Raw genomic sequence first — 16,985 nt, 5'->3', positions numbered from 1 at the left:
ACGCAATTATCCTATTTTACAATCAAAGCTATATTAGCAGCGAGTTAAGTAAAAATAACTAGGCTAGACATATTTTAGGGCGTACATGACGAGTTTATGACAAATACTTATGGGCTCGTGACTGGCTTAAATGGAGATGACGGAAGCTGCAGCAAAAGGTAAATGAAACTTGAGAATTCTGCAATTAAACCTTTATTTTCGGCGAGTTTTACATCAACATTGTTTGGTTTTGGCAGGGTTAGAAAATGTACCATCAAACGATGCCATGATAGGCAGTCCGCTAGTAAGCGTGGCTCTATTTTTGTCTTAATGGCGCTATATCGCTTTCGTGTTTGAACTCTTCAGGTGTCCTTGAAAATCCGTACCTTCCCCACTCTGTTGTAATAAAAGCTAAACTTAATAAGAAACTCTTTGTCCACACATTTGTCCAATGTCAAGATGTATTTACCCAAGTTGAAAAAGCAACAGTAAGAAGTGAACATGACTAAATAATAAACATGGACACAAGGTGGTAGGATGGGACCGGCTGAACTAAGGAGGGGATGACAGATCTCATCAATTGACAGGCAAGCTGTGCACAAAAAATCAGATACCTAAAAAAGACATTTGATTTCTGGAGGCCAACCACACTGCAGGACTAACAGAATGGCCAGGAAGGCAGGCATAAACAACAAAAAACATGTGATAAACCATCCAAATGGAAACGGGCCCACCCTGTAGAAGGACATGGTGCTGGTGTATCTGATGAAAGATCAAATCTGTATTGTTGTGACAAAAGAATTTGGAGCACATCATTCTTATTTGATTTTGTCAACAGGCTGAACTCCATCGATGCCAAATACCAGATCTGGAAGCTGGGAGTGGTGTTCACTGACAATGTAAGCATGCATGTAGTATGACTTGGCGCCAACATCTGGAGCCAACATCTCTAGATATAATGTCAGATTCACTGAAATCTAGGTTCACAACAGTAATTGAACTTGTAGACTTTAATTTAAAATTATGTTAAAATGAATTTTACAAATTGCACAATACAGTGTAGTGATGTTCTCATGTTTTGCATGAGAAAAATCTCAAGGCACACCACGAAACAAAATGGCCCAATAAGCAGAGGAGAGGTAGGCATCGTCTATCCGTCACCAAGTTCCCGTCTGTATTTCCGGTCGACCCACGTGGCCCCAGTCTGTCCCTCGTCGACGACAGCTAATCGGCGTCGAGAAAATAACTTTCACGTCACCGCACAAGCTGACATGCTGCGAAATAAAGCAAAAATATCAAATAAAAACAGACACACGCACAACACGGTGATCGGTGAAATAAAAACAATAAGGGTCACACGTCATTGCATCTGTTGGACAGAAAGGTATACAACACTGTTTTTTTTTTTTCTTTACTTGGCTGCGTGTTAGGAATGTGGCACCTGTGTGTGACGTGGTACCGGTAAGTCCGTTCTCAGTGCCGTTTGTCTGACTTGGACCAACCGGCCGGGCCTTAAAGTCAACGCAAACATTTTTTTTCTTCAAGAATATGTTCTATACAAGCCCACTAGTTGAAACAGGGCATTCCAATAAATATTTGCGTTTGTGGAATAAGTGCTAATCCACTCGTTTTTAGGCATCTCTGGGGTTTAGGGTTAGGGCCATTTTGTCTTCTGTCGACTGAAAATGATATCACAACTGCTCACAACGACCAATGACGGCCGTGAGAAGTTGTGATGTCTTTTTCAGTCGACAGAAGACAAAATAGCCGCCCCCAGAGATGGCTAAAAACGAGTGCATTTTGCTGCTTAATTTATATTCCACAAACGCAAAATTAATCAGAATGCCGTGTTTCAGCTAGTGGGCTTGCTGGGAACATATTCTTGAAAAAAATATGTTTGGGTTGACTTCTGCTTTAAATATAGACGAGAACTCAAAGACGGACGAAAGCATTGACGAATGCCCACCTCTGCCAATAAGTATACAGTATATGCACCAAAATATTAATGAACTTTTTAAAATTTACTCACAAATTTACTTACTCGCTGTGGATTTTCACCCTATTCAGTTGAACACAAATCTTTATTGTTATGTTCTATGATTGGAAACAAGCGGCTGACTCTTTGGACTTGCCACCCTGCAGTCGTTCCTGTATCTGGCCTGGTATATGACGATGTCTATCCTGGGTCACTACAACAACTTTTTCTTTGCCGCACATCTGCTTGACATCGCGATGGGTTTCAAGACACTCCGGACCATCCTGAGCTCAGTGACACACAATGGCAAACAGGTCAGCTGCTTTGGGCCTAGAAATCTACACTAACATGTTGTACAGTGCAAGATAGTCATCTCATTATGAAAGTGGCATGCTATATCTCTTTGTAAACTAGTCCAGAAGACTAATTTCTTGACTAACATTGTTTTGTCTTTGACTCTGTTTCCTTCCAGTTGGTGTTAACAGTTGGACTGTTAGCAGTGGTGGTGTATCTGTACACAGTAGTAGCCTTCAACTTCTTCAGAAAGTTCTACAACAAGAGTGAAGATGGAGAATTACCTGACATGAAATGTGATGACATGTTGACAGTGAGTATTAGAAGGATTTTACTTGGGGTATTTGACCATACACAATGCTTGTAGATTAGCCTGCCAAAGACTCATATCATTCTCTATGTATCCTCTTCTAATGCTATTAAGTCATAAAAATGTGGTGCGGGAGACTTGGTAAGAAAACTGTTATTCAACTTAGTGTGTCTTTTGCTGTTCTTTTCTCATTGCTCTGCCCAGTTGCTCACTGCAGCAGTGTTAGATAAGTCTGTTGTCGACTTGAAAAGGCAAAGTTACTTGTGATTGATGTGGGTCCGTTGCCATTTATGGTTTGAAAGTCACGGGAATTTAGTTTTACAGTGTTCTCCCTCAGGCACTGGCTTTTGTCTGAAAAAGCTTCTGTATTTTGTATCAACTCAAATACAGCTCATAGCACTCGTCATCCAGGTTCTTTAAAAGAATCTGTCGCATTTTTAAATTTATTTTTTATGCATATCTATGTACCAACAGTGGATCTAAAAACACACCCATGCTCAAATGCTTCATTTTAGTGATATTACAAAATGAGACTCAGATAAATCATTTAATATCTTTTATTATTGACAGTAGACATAACTTTTGGTGTCTACTTTTACTTCCGAAGCAACACACAACGGGCACTGGTCAGTTCCACACGACCTTATCAGCACACTTGGCAGTGACGCGGATGAACTTGCTTTACAATATAAATATAATACACAATGTTAAATAAAAAGAATACAACAAAAATGGACCTGAGCAAAACCAGACATGTACTGCTTAATTCCACAGGACCTTATCGGCACACTACGGTATTCATTAAGTTAGCATTTTGGCTAATTACTGTAGCTACTAGCATGTACACAACACTCCCCAATACAGATGAATTGCAGCACCTGCGGCACACACATCCAGCTATTTATAGCTACTGCACCAGAGGGTGACGTTGTTGAGCCATTACCTTCAAACAAGTGGAATCACTCTAGTACCAAACCATTACATACAGTATACATGTATACATTTTCTCCAAAACACGTGCTAAATGTGTTGAGTTTTCGTGCATGCTGAGGCCCTCAAAAGGTGATTCATTTGTAGGAAAAATAATAAAGTCAACGATTCCAAGTGGGCCTTTACACTTCTTGGTGCTTGGGGTCTAACAAGTGACAATCGCTATTAGTGGAGGGGGAAAAAATCGATTTTGCATAATATTGTTGCCCTCTCGGTTGGAATAAAAAATCGATACACTGACGGCAAATATCAAATCTTTATGACAACACATCAACACAACTCACATAATAGAGTTACCCCATTGTAACCGTCAGTACTTAATCTCTCCTGTTCTGTTTGTGGGGGCGCTACCCAGAGTCATTAATTCAGAAGTGGTTCTGCACAGAAATGGCAAATGGCTCTGTTGCTAATTTAGCATGGACATTCCGACATGACACACGGCACATGACAACAAGAGGGGACGATGCCATGAATGAGAGCGAGCAGGAAGTTCTCACGCTGCCATTCCCTCCATTAAACACGTGTCGAGCAGAACACTGAAGTTAGCATTCATGCTAGGAGGCTTAGCTACAGAAGCTAGGGAGCACATGGCTGTGGTTACCTCTCCAAGAATAAATGTTATGCTTAACTGCTCAGCTTAATGTTAGCACTCATATTATCAGTGCATATGTTTATGCTGAAGCATAACTTTTGAGTTGAATAAAATACACGCAGAACTACACCATTATTTTTCATTTGTCTTTTAGATTTTAGGATGAACTGCCACGTTTAAGAGACAAGATATTTCTCAGCACTGTACAGTTGTCACAACACCACTGTTCAGCCCGAAGCCCATCAAGTTTAGACTGAAGAAAAAAAAAAGAAAAAAAAAAAATATATATATATATATATATATATATATATAATTCTGCAGCCGGGTCTGTGCTGTTGCTTTTCAGTCTCAGAAAGTAGTGCACAGTCCTGCTTGACATAAAACATGTAATTAAGGTTGATGGCATGCACTTTATTTTTTCCAGCTGTACAATGTTTACATTCACAAGGCATTCACAGTGAGGCACTATGTGGATGTACATTGTACAAAGGTTTGGCATTAAATAAATGCATAATTAGACATTTCCTTTCTCGGGGTATTATTTTTCTTTTTCAGTCACATATATCGTGATATATCAATAACATTTCTGACAATATATCGAATGTCATAGATATCGTGATGCGTGATATTGTCGTCATCATGGGCCACATATCATCTCAGTATCGAATTGTGAGTTATCCGTATCATCTCACCGTTAATCATTATTATATGGCGCACATTATGGTCATTCACGACCATACATCTGTTTTTATCAAGTTAATTTTAATGATTATGTTTCATTAACTTGATAAGGAGAGCTGTCCAGCATTTGATTGTTTTCAATCTATAATGATGCTATTAAAGGAAATGCATATTTTGCTAAAGCAAAAATACTGTACAGTTGTTACGGGGTAGAAGTGGACAAAGAATCAAAAAGCTGGAATTGCTGCCAATCCACGTGAAAGAAATACTATATAAGGGCTCGACAGCTGATAGTGTGCGTGTGTGTGTGCGTGCGTGCGCGCGCGTGCGTGCGTGCGTGTGTGTGTGTTTTGTAAGGCTGTGAGGGGGGCCTTCTGTCACCCGGAAATTTCACAACTAATCCCCCATAGTCAGCCACCCATAGCATTCCATAGAGCTCTATTTATTCCTATTAAGGATTTGGGGGGGCAGTCGTTGCTTTTTTTTACAGAAAGGGGACAGAGACTTAGTGCCATGAAAAGATGGAGAGAAGTATGTCCAATGCTGCAGTGAAACTTTTCTTTCCTCATTACACATTTTGAGAATGAATTAATGCCTTGTGATGACACAGGATGCACTTAAATGTTATCTGTGTGTGCGTACGTTATGTGTGTCTCATTTTCGGTATGGAGGTTACCAATGGGCAGTAAGTTAAGTATAGAGAAGGTCAAATTAGGTGAACGTAATTTGACCATCTTTAAACGTTTGAATGTGCTACTGGACATGTCCAACTGTTCATTGTTTCAATGCTTTTTGCACAACTTGCTATTCAATAAGAAGGAGCTGAATGCCAAAATTCACAACAGGTGTTGTGAATGAACTTCGGTTTAATCGGAGTGTGACAAAGTCTCCCAAACATGGATCAAATGTGTTTGTCTGATGAACTTTGAACTTGTTGAACATTTTGGCCATGATAGTAATGGCGGGTGGCATGGCTCAGTGATAGAGTGATCGGAGTTCGATCCCCGGCCATTGTGACCATGTCAAAGTGTCCTTGAGCAAGATACTGAGTACGCACACAAACGCGCCCGATCACACAAACTGCATTGACTATATATGGAAAAGTGCCGCCAGAAATGCTCAGCACACATTTGGTCTGACCGTAGCATAGCTGTGCGCATGTATGGCATTTTCTTTCTTCTGGTATTTTCGTAGACAGCCGAAGTTAGAAATCGGCGTTTGAGAGCAGAATGTCTGCCTGCGTCTCTATCAAATTCACCAAATCCACAAGCGCCACAATTTAGACCTGCGAGTCTAAGTCTAGTCTACTTTTACTCACTAAATTGCCAGGTGCACCAGGGGCGTGTTGAAGAAAACACATTCGGCCCGCTGCAACACCCAGCGTAGTGCAGCATGGTCTGCCAAATTCCCAAACACTGTAAACTACCGCAGACTTGCCTTGGCACAAAAATCAAGATGCTGTAGTTTTGATGCTGATTGCATGTACGCTATTTATGAAAAGAGAGCCTCTGAAGTGAGTCAACTAATATTTACCACAAAATATTTTGAATATTGATTGTGTGTGGGCGAGTGTGTCCGTAGTTTATGCTCCTGTTATTCTGCAGGTCAAGACCGTTTTTAATGTTTAACTCCAGAAAATGTGTATCACAGTTAAGCTAATCTTCAAACTGTTTACATTTCATTACATTAATGTAATTTAATAGTGGTCCACCTTTTAAATCCATCAAGTTCCATTCCTGCAAGTGAGATTCACCGTCTCTCTCGTTTTTCTTCTGCCAGTGCTACATGTTCCACATGTATGTAGGTGTGCGAGCAGGTGGAGGCATCGGTGACCAGATTGAGGACCCAGCAGGAGACGAATATGAGATCTATCGCATCATATTTGACATCACTTTCTTCTTCTTTGTTATTGTCATCCTTCTGGCAATCATCCAAGGTGATGACGCAGTCTAATTGCACGCATTTTTGTAAAAGTACCGCATCTCGGTGAGGGTATTCACTTATGTCTAACTGTAATGTTCAGGTCCCATTATTGACCATTTGTCTTGGCCTTTTCAAGTCAATACAATTCAGTTCAGTTCACATTACTTGAGCAGCATCACATCCATCCATAAAGCCATCCATAAATCTTGTGCGGGCTGAGGGGGGCGTGGACCAAGCTTATACAAATAATAAATATCACATAACAATATGTATGTATAAAAGTGGCATGCAAAAGTTTGTGAATAATTAAGCAACCAGAATATTTAATGATTTCCAAAAGTCATGGTTATAGATGATAGTTACTTTACATTTTAAACAAAATCATAATTTATTTTCATTGTTTGAAAAAAGATATAAATCCCTGGGATTGAATGGCTGGACTGTGAAAAGACAAGTAAATTTGCCAATAGCAGTGGATGGGTTAATGAGGGATTTTCCACCAAATGACTTTGTGCCCAACAGAACTTTCTGCAACACTTTCTGATGTTGCGCCGAATAATCCGGTGCTCTGAAAAATATGGTAATTTAAACAATTGTCGAACAAACTTTTATACTTGACTTCAGATCTCTAAATGATGTGGCCATAGTTATTTTTGAAGCCCAAATGCATTGGGTATTTTTTATTATACATTATGCTTTAGCTACACGCTGCATGGATTTGTGTTTGTATATTTCATTGCAGCGATTTCTAAGTAAAGAAGTCTTGTTTGAATTTTGTGCTCCAGCAATTAATCTCAGCAAGACACATAAACCGTGTCAACAACTTACTAAGTAGGGAAGGGAAAATAATTTTCCACTGTGATCTCAAAAGTGAAAATATTGTACCAATTTTAGCATGTTGAACACAATGTGGTCAGTTCCCAGAGCAATGATGGTAAAGAATGGTGGGGAAAAAAACTGGTCCAGCCACTTGGCTTGCCCTTCAAACAAAAAGAAGAAAAGCCAAATGGCTGGGCTGTGACCTTTCAAGTGTTAATTGAGTCAGAATTTGCTATAATCACTTCGGCTAACAAAACAAAATGAAAGATTCGTTGGATCAAACCGGTGTTTAAACGTTTCATCTGTCATCTTGAAAACACTAGGTTTAATCATTGACGCTTTTGGAGAACTGCGGGATCAGCAAGAACAAGTGAAGGAGGACATGGAGGTAACACAAAACAAATCGGCTGCAGCTTGACGCAGTGAATACGTGATTTGAGAACAAAGTGGAGGCATGTCAAATTCTGCTGTTATTTAACTTCAAATGTATTCTTTCAGACAAAATGTTTTATATGCGGAATAGGCAACGACTACTTTGACACAGTGCCGCATGGCTTTGAAACGCACACTCTCCAGGAGCACAACTTAGCCAATTACCTGTAAGTACATCTGAGATCTGTCTGAATGACTGCCGTTAATCAGTGTGTGTTTTGTGGGAGATGCAATGGAAAACGGTTATGAAAACTGTACAGTCATTGGGAATTATTGATCCTGGTCTCATGTGCTGATCAGAGTTGTGGTTTAAACTTTTGGTGCACTCTTTTAAAGGTTGTTAAAATGTTCTATACAGCCCCCTAGGCTAAACACTGTATTCTGATTAATATTGCTTTTGTGGAATATGAATTAAGCAGCAAAATCTAGTCGTTTTTATCCATGTCAGGGGGCGGCCATTTTGCCACTTGCTGTCAAATGAAAATGACATGACAATTCCTCAGGGCTTGGGTAACGAATAATCAAGGCCCAGCTTCAGAAAACAGGTGAGCTGTGATTGGTCATGAGATGTAGAAACATGGGTTGATTTTGCTGCTTAACTCATTTTCCGCAAATGTTATATTAATCAGAATGTCGTGGTTTATTCTAGTGGGGGTGCATGCAATGTATAATTGAAATGGTCTTTCACTTGTATAGCGTCTTTTATTGGGGAGACACATCTTAGAAGTAAATTGGCACATTTACAGAACTGACAAGTTCATTCAAATGTACAGTTGAATCATATCCTCTTGAGCTGAGCCATACCATATCGATTGGAATCATAATCACACTTTAGTTGAACTTATTGAAAACCGTATGGAATCGTCTTTTGAGGAGAGATGCACACGCCTAATGTTACCTCTGTATTCTAAGCCACTAATAAATTGAGTGAAACGCTCACCCAAGACTCTAATGAGGACCAGCGTCATAGTTATAGGAAATTGATGGCTAGGTGTTAAAAAAAAAAATCTTCTGTACATACTATAGGGTTAGGGTTAGAACCCTTTATATAAAGACATTCAAATCATATTGAAGACTATTGGGGTTAGCAGGGGGTTGGCCCTTGACAAAAGTTTGTCACGTGGCCCTTTAGGAAAAATGAATTTCCCAGTCCTGAGTAAGATACTCCCATTTTCTAAAAGTATGCATGTTTATTTGTCTATACATGCGAGTGCGGATTCTTGTTTTTCTATATGTGCCTTGCAATTGGCAGCCTCGTCAGCTGATAGGCGCCAGATACTTGCGCACCATAATAGTAGTAGAAAAATGCACGGATGGATTGATTTTCTCTCATGGCGTGTGTGATATCTATTTTTGTTACAGATTCTTTGTGATGTATCTTATCAACAAAGATGAAACGGAGCATACGGGCCAGGTACATCATCTTACTATAAAAATAGCGATGGACAAATGAAGCTTCATGAAGCACTTGGGATCATGTTTGGCTCCTCTATATGACACTCTTAGTTTAAAGATGCCGTGTAAATGTAAAGCATTTCCATTGCACTAGCCTTTATCTTTAAACCAAGAGCACCCTCTAGAAGAGTAAAAAAATCTAACAAGTGCTTCATGAAGCTTAATTTTCTCATCACTACTACATACTACAAAAAATCTGAAGTTGTCCAATGGCTAGCATATAGCATATAGCATATAATTTAGTTGTTTAATTTAATTGTGCTTCCACAGTTGTATAATTTTGAAATGCTCGACCATTTTATCAACATGACTGCAAAAACTTTAAGAGCATGTTATAAATCCCACTGAGGACCTTTTTCATAACAAATTAAAGCAAATTCATTTTGGTGAATCAGACCCAATGTGAATGTAAAACCCCTCCTTTCTCCTGTCTGTCATGAAGGAATCTTATGTATGGAAAATGTACCAGGAGCGTTGCTGGGAGTTCTTCCCAGCTGGAGATTGTTTCCGGAAACAGTATGAAGATCAGCTCAACTGATCCGTCTAAGGAGTTGTGTCGCTTCTGGTGGTTGCTAAACCGTGAATGCTGCATACTTTTACTATTTGAGTAGCATGTGTTGGCAAACCACAGGATTACACCCACCAACACTCCCCTCACAAAACGCCTTGGAGTCACATCTCTGAAACCAGACTGACTGACTTTCATCCAAGATCTTCCTCATTCAGCAAGTCAACTTGCTGAATCTGCCCCAAATTGCAGCGCACTCATTTTGGAATATTTTGTGTACATGAAAATGATCTGATTGTATAATGTAAAATCAAATTGTTGGCATGTGACTGACATCTTACACTCAGATATGAGTTCTTCTTTTCTTGTATTTGAAATAACAGTAACAATCATTAAAAAAAGAAAGGCAAGAGGGGTTGTGGACAGAGGAGAATGACTTCTTGTGTCTACTATACGCACTTGATGGTGGTACAGGTAGTGGACACTACAACACTGAAACCTGCTGCAATATATCTTTCAAGATCTGCTTTTGTTACCACTGTCAAAAAATGTGACCTAGTTGAATTTTGCCTGCAATGCACTGGGAAGACAATGTGCCTGAAGCTGAATGCTTTCCTAATGTTTAAGAATTGAGAGCATTTTATTGGTTTGAATTAGAGTGGAGCTTCCAGATATTATCATGGTGTCCACAATCTGCACATGCCATTATTGTGCGTGTCAAGAACGCTGTAAAATTGCTTGCGACTTGATGTTGAATGATGAGTTAAAATCAACTGAATAGTCCCTTTGCTTGCTCTTTAATTTGTTTCTTTTTAAGGCTATACAAATAAATAAATTAGTTTCTGGATCCTTTGGGTTTTCTGGGCTGGAAATCTTTTGCCTGACAATGCAAATGCATTGCAACACATTTTCATCACATTACACTACTTTATTAAGTTATCTAGGCAAAATATGGCCCGGGGGCCAAATCTGGCCCGCCCACAGTTTCTGACCGGTCCTCACGGTGAACATGAAGTCTAATTAAAATGTAAAATATGCGGTGCTTTGGTTTTGAAAATTGTGCTTTTATTTTGTGAGGACACCAGTACAAGCGAGATAGCGAACAAGAGCTATGACTTATTCCTGCAGCGTTGCCAACTTTGTGACTTTTCCAACCCATCGAGCAAATATTTTTCCAAAGCGGAGACTAGCAAAAATGACAATAGTGGTCCTAATGTTAGCAACATTCTCATTTCCTGTATACCGGAGAGAAGAGGGAAGATTTGGCCTGATTATACTGTACACAAATCTAGTTTCATATATCTGTATCGGGTGTATTGTAATTTATGAGTGTATCTTGTCAATAATATACTTCACCAGGGCTGAAATGAGTCATCGAGGAATCTGGGGACCTCAGTTCCAAAAAATGCGTGAGGCATTTGAGTACCCACTTATTTACATGAACAGTGTCAGGAAGAAGTCAAGCTAACCCAAGCAACAGTTGTTCACGCTATGCATGACAGCAACACACCGCCCGTCACTGCTGTAAAAAAATTTAAAAATAATCCTGACCTGACCAAATATTTGGACATTGATGCCTTGGTACACTTTTATTTTGAAATTGTTCTCGGCAGCATGTTGCCTCGTAACGGCCGACCTGACTCGTCTTCCAGACTGTGTTTGGAGCATTTATATTGCCATAACAAAGACGTCAACAACACACTGAAATAATCGTTAATTAAAGGTGCTAAAAAAAAGGACTGCACCCGTTGCCAGTGTTTCGCGGTGCCCTTCTAGCGGCTAGCAGCGCTTAAGTACACCATAGAGTTCAACATTTGACCTAAAAATACTAACATATCCCACAATCCCATGCAGTTGACCCTAGTGGTAGTCAACTTTGCCTTATTGTGAACGACGGTTCACTGGAAAGTGTTGATTTTTACATTAGTTTACATGAATAGATGTTTTTAGGGGACTATGACAATCTATGGTGATGGAGAAGTAAATTGTGTTTGATTGGAGATTTGGATCCGTGTAAACGAGTTGAAACTTTGATAACGATTTATTTATGTTGTCATTAGTTGAAAACAGTTGAACTCATAAATGTTGCCGTGGCTCCAGAAGAGCGAAAATTCCACTCCTGGGGTTCACACTAAAGGTATTCAGGAACAGGATTGTTTTCCGGTTTCTCAGAGCTTGCGAATGATCGGATCATTTAAAAGTGTTGGATGAGGGAGACATCTAAAGCATGCTGGATAGGGGCCGTCGAGGACCGGAGTTTGACACCCTGGGGCTGGATACACCTATGTTGACCATGTCTGAAGAAATAAAGGCAGAAACCATGAGCAGAAGTGACTAATTGTTTTTAAACAGTTATGTCATTCAGATTCCTGTCATCCCCCACCAAGCTCCATGGGCTCCACCACTGCTGAAGAGTGGGGACTTGATGAAACGCTGCGAGGAGGCATGATAGCAGCGCCAACCACGGCCTGCGCGGACATCAACAACGAGGGCATAACAGGCGTCAGGCCTCGGGACTCCATGGCATACTCTCTTTCCTACTTTCGCAGATCAATCTGATGGCTCGGCCAATGAGTCCCTCCAAGCTTGAAGTCTCCCTTGGCACAGCCAGGTCGTCTTTGAACTGGAGATATAATTCATCGCTTCCCACAAAAATGCTGTGTATCTGCTCTTGGCAGCTGACAAGAGGGGGTGTCACTATGAAGTAGTTGCAGAATCGCTTATTCTGTCAATTAATTGAATAATTTGATCAAATTTATTTTTGCATTAAAGTCTATTGCAAAACCCTTTTTCCCCGATTACTGTTTATTAGGGTTATACATATACTGTATATCATCGCTGTTCTGTAAAAAACACGTATCTCCAATTTTGGAAACTTTTTAAAATTTTCACAATGCGATGTCTGTTACGCGGAAACACCATTCATGTAAAAGAAAAAAATGGAGATAAGTGTTTTTCACAGGACAGCGACTACATTTGTATATATATATATATATATATATATATATATATATATGTATGTACTGTATGTATGTATGTATATATATATATATATATATATATATATGTGTACTGTACGTATGTATATATGTATATATATGTACTGTATGTATGTGTATGTATATATATATGTACTGTATGTATATGTATATGTATATATATATATATATATATATATATATATATATATATATATATATATATATATGTACTGTATGGTCCGCTGATAGTGTAGTGGTACACACGCCTGAGTTGTGTGCGGGCAGCGTGGGATCGATTCCCGCTCAGTGACAGTGTCTATGTGTGCCCTGCGACTGGCTGGCGACCAGTTCGGGGTGTAGTCTGCCTTCGCCCATTGACTGGGATAGGCTCCAGCAACTCCCCGCGACCCTATATAGGATAAGCGGTTTGGAAGATGACATGACATGACATGTACTGTATGTATGTGTATATATATATATATGTACTGTATGTATGTGTATATATATATATGTACTGTATGGATATGTGTGTATATATATATATATATATATATATATATATGTATATGTGTGTGTATATATATATATATATATATATATATATATATATATATATATATATATATATATATATATATATATATATATATATATATATATATATATATATATGTACATATGTGTGTGTGTGTGCAGCCAACCAACTCTCAGGATAAATCCACCCGTGCTCTCATCTCGCGCCGGGAACCAATCACGCACCCTGTACTGCATGTGGGTATGTACAAAGCCTCCGAGTCAACTATCTCTTTGAAGCACATCTTTCCGCAATATGGCTGCCGATATGGCTGTGTTTTATTTTATTTTATTTATTTTTTTGATGAGTACTATTTGAATTATTGATTCAGTGATGCACTGAGGCCACGAAACTCGAATCACGAAGTAGCTCCTTTGACCACAAAGGGCATCAGGATCATAGAGGCCACGATCACAGCGTGCATGACGTCTCTCACGTTCGCTACAGACTGAGAAAGACAGGCAACAGGCAGAGTCCAAACCTCACTAGAAACGGATCCAACTTACTGCCGGACCAAACTTTGACACTGATTGTATAAGGGCCTAATGTGCCACATCAGGGTGTCTAGCAACCCCCATAGGGATCCCTGGGTCACATTGACTACGTTTACATCCATCCATCCATCCATTATCTCCCGCTTATCCGAAGTCGGGTCGCGGAGGCAGCAGCTTCAGCAGGGAAGCCCAGACTTCCCTCTCCCCAACAACATCTTCCAGCTCTTCCGGAAGGATCCCAAGGCGTTCCCAGGCAAGCCGGGAGACATAGTCTCTCCAGCGTGTTCTGGGTTGTCCTCGGGGTCTCCTGCCGATGGGACATGCCCGGAACACCTCACCAGGGAGGCGTCCAGGAGGCATCCTAATCAGATGCCCGAGCCACCTCAACTGGCTCCTCTCAACGCGGAGGAGCAGCGGCTCGACTCTAAGTCCCTCCCGGATGGCCGAACTTCTCACCCTATCTCTAAGGGAGAGCCCGGACACCCTGCAAAGGAAATCCATTTCGGCCGCTTGTATCCGAGATCTTGTTCTTTCGGTCATGACCCACAGCTCATGACCATAGGTGAGAGTAGGAACGTAGATCGACCGGTAAATTGAGAGCTTCGCCTTTCGGCTGAGCTCCTTCTTCACCACGACAGACCGATACAGGGTTCCCATCACAGCAGATGCACCGATCCGCCTGTCCATCTTACCCAAACTCGCGAACAAGACCCCAAGATACTTGAACTCCTCCACTTGGGGCAGAATCCCATCCCCGACCCGGAGAGGGCACGCCACCCTTTTCCGACTGAGGACCATGGTCTCAGATTTGGAGGTGCTGATTTTCATTCCGACCGTTTCACACTCGGCTGCGAACCGCTCCAGCGAGAGTTGGAGATCGCGGCTTGAAGAAGCCAACAGTAAATCTGCAAAAAGCAGAGATGCAATACTGAGGCCACCAAACCGGACCCCCTCGACACCTCGGCTGCGCCTAGAAATTCTGTCCATAAAAGTTATGAACAGAATCGGTGACAAAGGGCAGCCTTGGCGGAGTCCAACCCCCACAGGAAACGAATCCGACTTGCTGCCAGCAATGTGGACCAAACTCTGACATCGGTGGTACAGGGACCGGACAGCCCTTATCAGGGGGCTCGGTACCCTGTACTCCCGAAGCACCCCCCACAGAACTCCCCGAGGGACACGGTCGAACGCCTTCTCCAAGTCCACAAAACACATGTAGACTGGTTGGGCGAACTCCCTTGCACCCTCGAGGACCCTGCTGAGGGTGTAGAGCTGCTCCACTGTTCCACGGCCGGGACGACATACAAGCATACGATGCATACAAGCACTTTCTGTACTACCAAGACCAAGATTCCTTGTGGTTGAGCATGTGCAGTGTCCCGTGCATTCGGAATACAATATTCCGATTGCCATATACCTGTACAAGCACGCATATTCGGGTTGGAAAGGAAAGGGAGTAACGCAGGCATAATATTCAGAATATAAAGATTTATGCTTCACTAAAGTATTTATGCTTCACTAAAATAAACTGAGGAGTCATGTAACATTATACAATATTAGGCAAATTTCTTCTTCTCAGTGCCTTGTTATGCTCATCTTGAGCAGCCACTCAAAATGAAATGTGTCTGGAATTAGGGATGGTGATAGAGAGAATATGTGATGCATGGCAAAGATCCCTTAAAAGGATTTCCAGAGCCAAGAGAAATAATGAACAGAGACGACGAGATGAAGGGAGTTTGGTGGGCTTCATGATGGTGGAACCGAAAGAAAAAGGGAAGATATGCCATATGTTTAAATGCTTGGAAAGTTCAGAAAACACTCAGCAGTGGATGTGAAAAAACAAAATCATAAATGAAAAATATTTTTTCGTAGGTTGAGGGGAAAAGGGAGAAAAAAAACGCGGTCATCATTATCATCCCCTGACCTTTAATTAATTAATCAACAAATAGGAAATAATTACATATAAAAGCCCTATGTTGAATACTTTGACCTATTAAGTGTTCCTCACTTTCTCTAGGTTTATTTCATCTGCCAATAAATTTACAGAACAAGGCATATAAGACACAATAACCCTGTCATACAGTATAAATTCAAATTCTCCATATTTCCACTTTTGTTTTCAATGCAGTTTTTCCTCCTCCAAAGTATGAACTAGACTCTCATGAGTTCATTTTTTGTGCTGTCACGTAGCCCTTGAATTTTCGCTGTATAAATGAAGCTTAAAAGGCGGAGCAGTCGGCTCCAGTCACACACAGCGCTTGAGCAGTCTGAGCAGCCAAGGAAAGCAACATGCTGCACAAGTAGGGCTGAGTTGCAAGTTGGATATCATCCATGCGTCTGGTAAGTCTTTTTTTTTGCCCCCAACTTAACCACACAGCTCAATTATTATACAAATGAAAGCATAGGTTAATCATGTTGTGTTTATTATGGTAGAGTATTATTATATTAGTATTATATTATTTCCATATATCATATCATATATTTTGATTATATTTACCATAGGACTATTTGACTTGAAGAAACTGAGGAATGTTCATGTGAACTATTTGCGGGTCAAATTTATTCTTTTTTTTTTTTCATGGTGATAGCATTATTTTGGTACAAAACTACTGCTTAGCTGAATAGATATAAACGTTTAACAGATACACTTTTCATTGAGCACAGTTAACATAACGGGAATTCTTTTTGAAATAATGTTTTGAAATGACTCAATAAGTAAACCAATGTTTGAATCACAAGTGGATGAAAAGTAGCACAATAAAAAATTAAATCAGGATCACGATGGAAACATGACTCCCTTGAAAGAGTAAAATGACAAGGGAATCTCTACTCATGTAAGGTTGTGCTCACATTTGGTTCCTCTCCTAAAATTCTTGAACCTTCCCGTCATGTCACATTGACCCATTTTCAGATTAAAAAACAAAATGAAATGTTAAAAATGGTTTCAAATCATTTTTACAAAATGAAGCCTTTGACGG

The 16,985-nt window shown here is 40.3% G+C and overlaps 1 protein-coding gene across 3 annotated transcripts in view; it reads left to right on the top strand.

Moving 5' to 3' along the window:
* ryr2a (ryanodine receptor 2a (cardiac)) overlaps positions 1 to 10,810 on the top strand; it is a 139,296-nt gene extending 128,486 nt beyond the window's left edge. For all 3 annotated transcript variants that reach the window (XM_086016298.1, XM_086016297.1, XM_086016296.1), the window contains 8 exons: positions 818 to 878; positions 2,122 to 2,268; positions 2,427 to 2,561; positions 6,601 to 6,757; positions 7,887 to 7,951; positions 8,062 to 8,162; positions 9,358 to 9,409; positions 9,893 to 10,810. In XM_086016298.1, coding sequence (XP_085872424.1) covers positions 818 to 878; positions 2,122 to 2,268; positions 2,427 to 2,561; positions 6,601 to 6,757; positions 7,887 to 7,951; positions 8,062 to 8,162; positions 9,358 to 9,409; positions 9,893 to 9,988 — 814 coding nt within the window. In that variant the 3' untranslated portion in view covers positions 9,989 to 10,810. The remainder of the gene's footprint in view (positions 1 to 817; positions 879 to 2,121; positions 2,269 to 2,426; positions 2,562 to 6,600; positions 6,758 to 7,886; positions 7,952 to 8,061; positions 8,163 to 9,357; positions 9,410 to 9,892) is intronic.
* Positions 10,811 to 16,985: the final 6,175 nt, after the last annotated feature.

This window comes from Filicampus tigris, chromosome 19 (genome assembly GCF_054856515.1).
Source record: "Filicampus tigris isolate MCC_2025a chromosome 19, RoL_Ftig_1.0, whole genome shotgun sequence".
Lineage (NCBI taxonomy): Eukaryota > Metazoa > Chordata > Actinopteri > Syngnathiformes > Syngnathidae > Filicampus > Filicampus tigris.
This window is presented reverse-complemented; position numbering and strand designations above follow the sequence as displayed.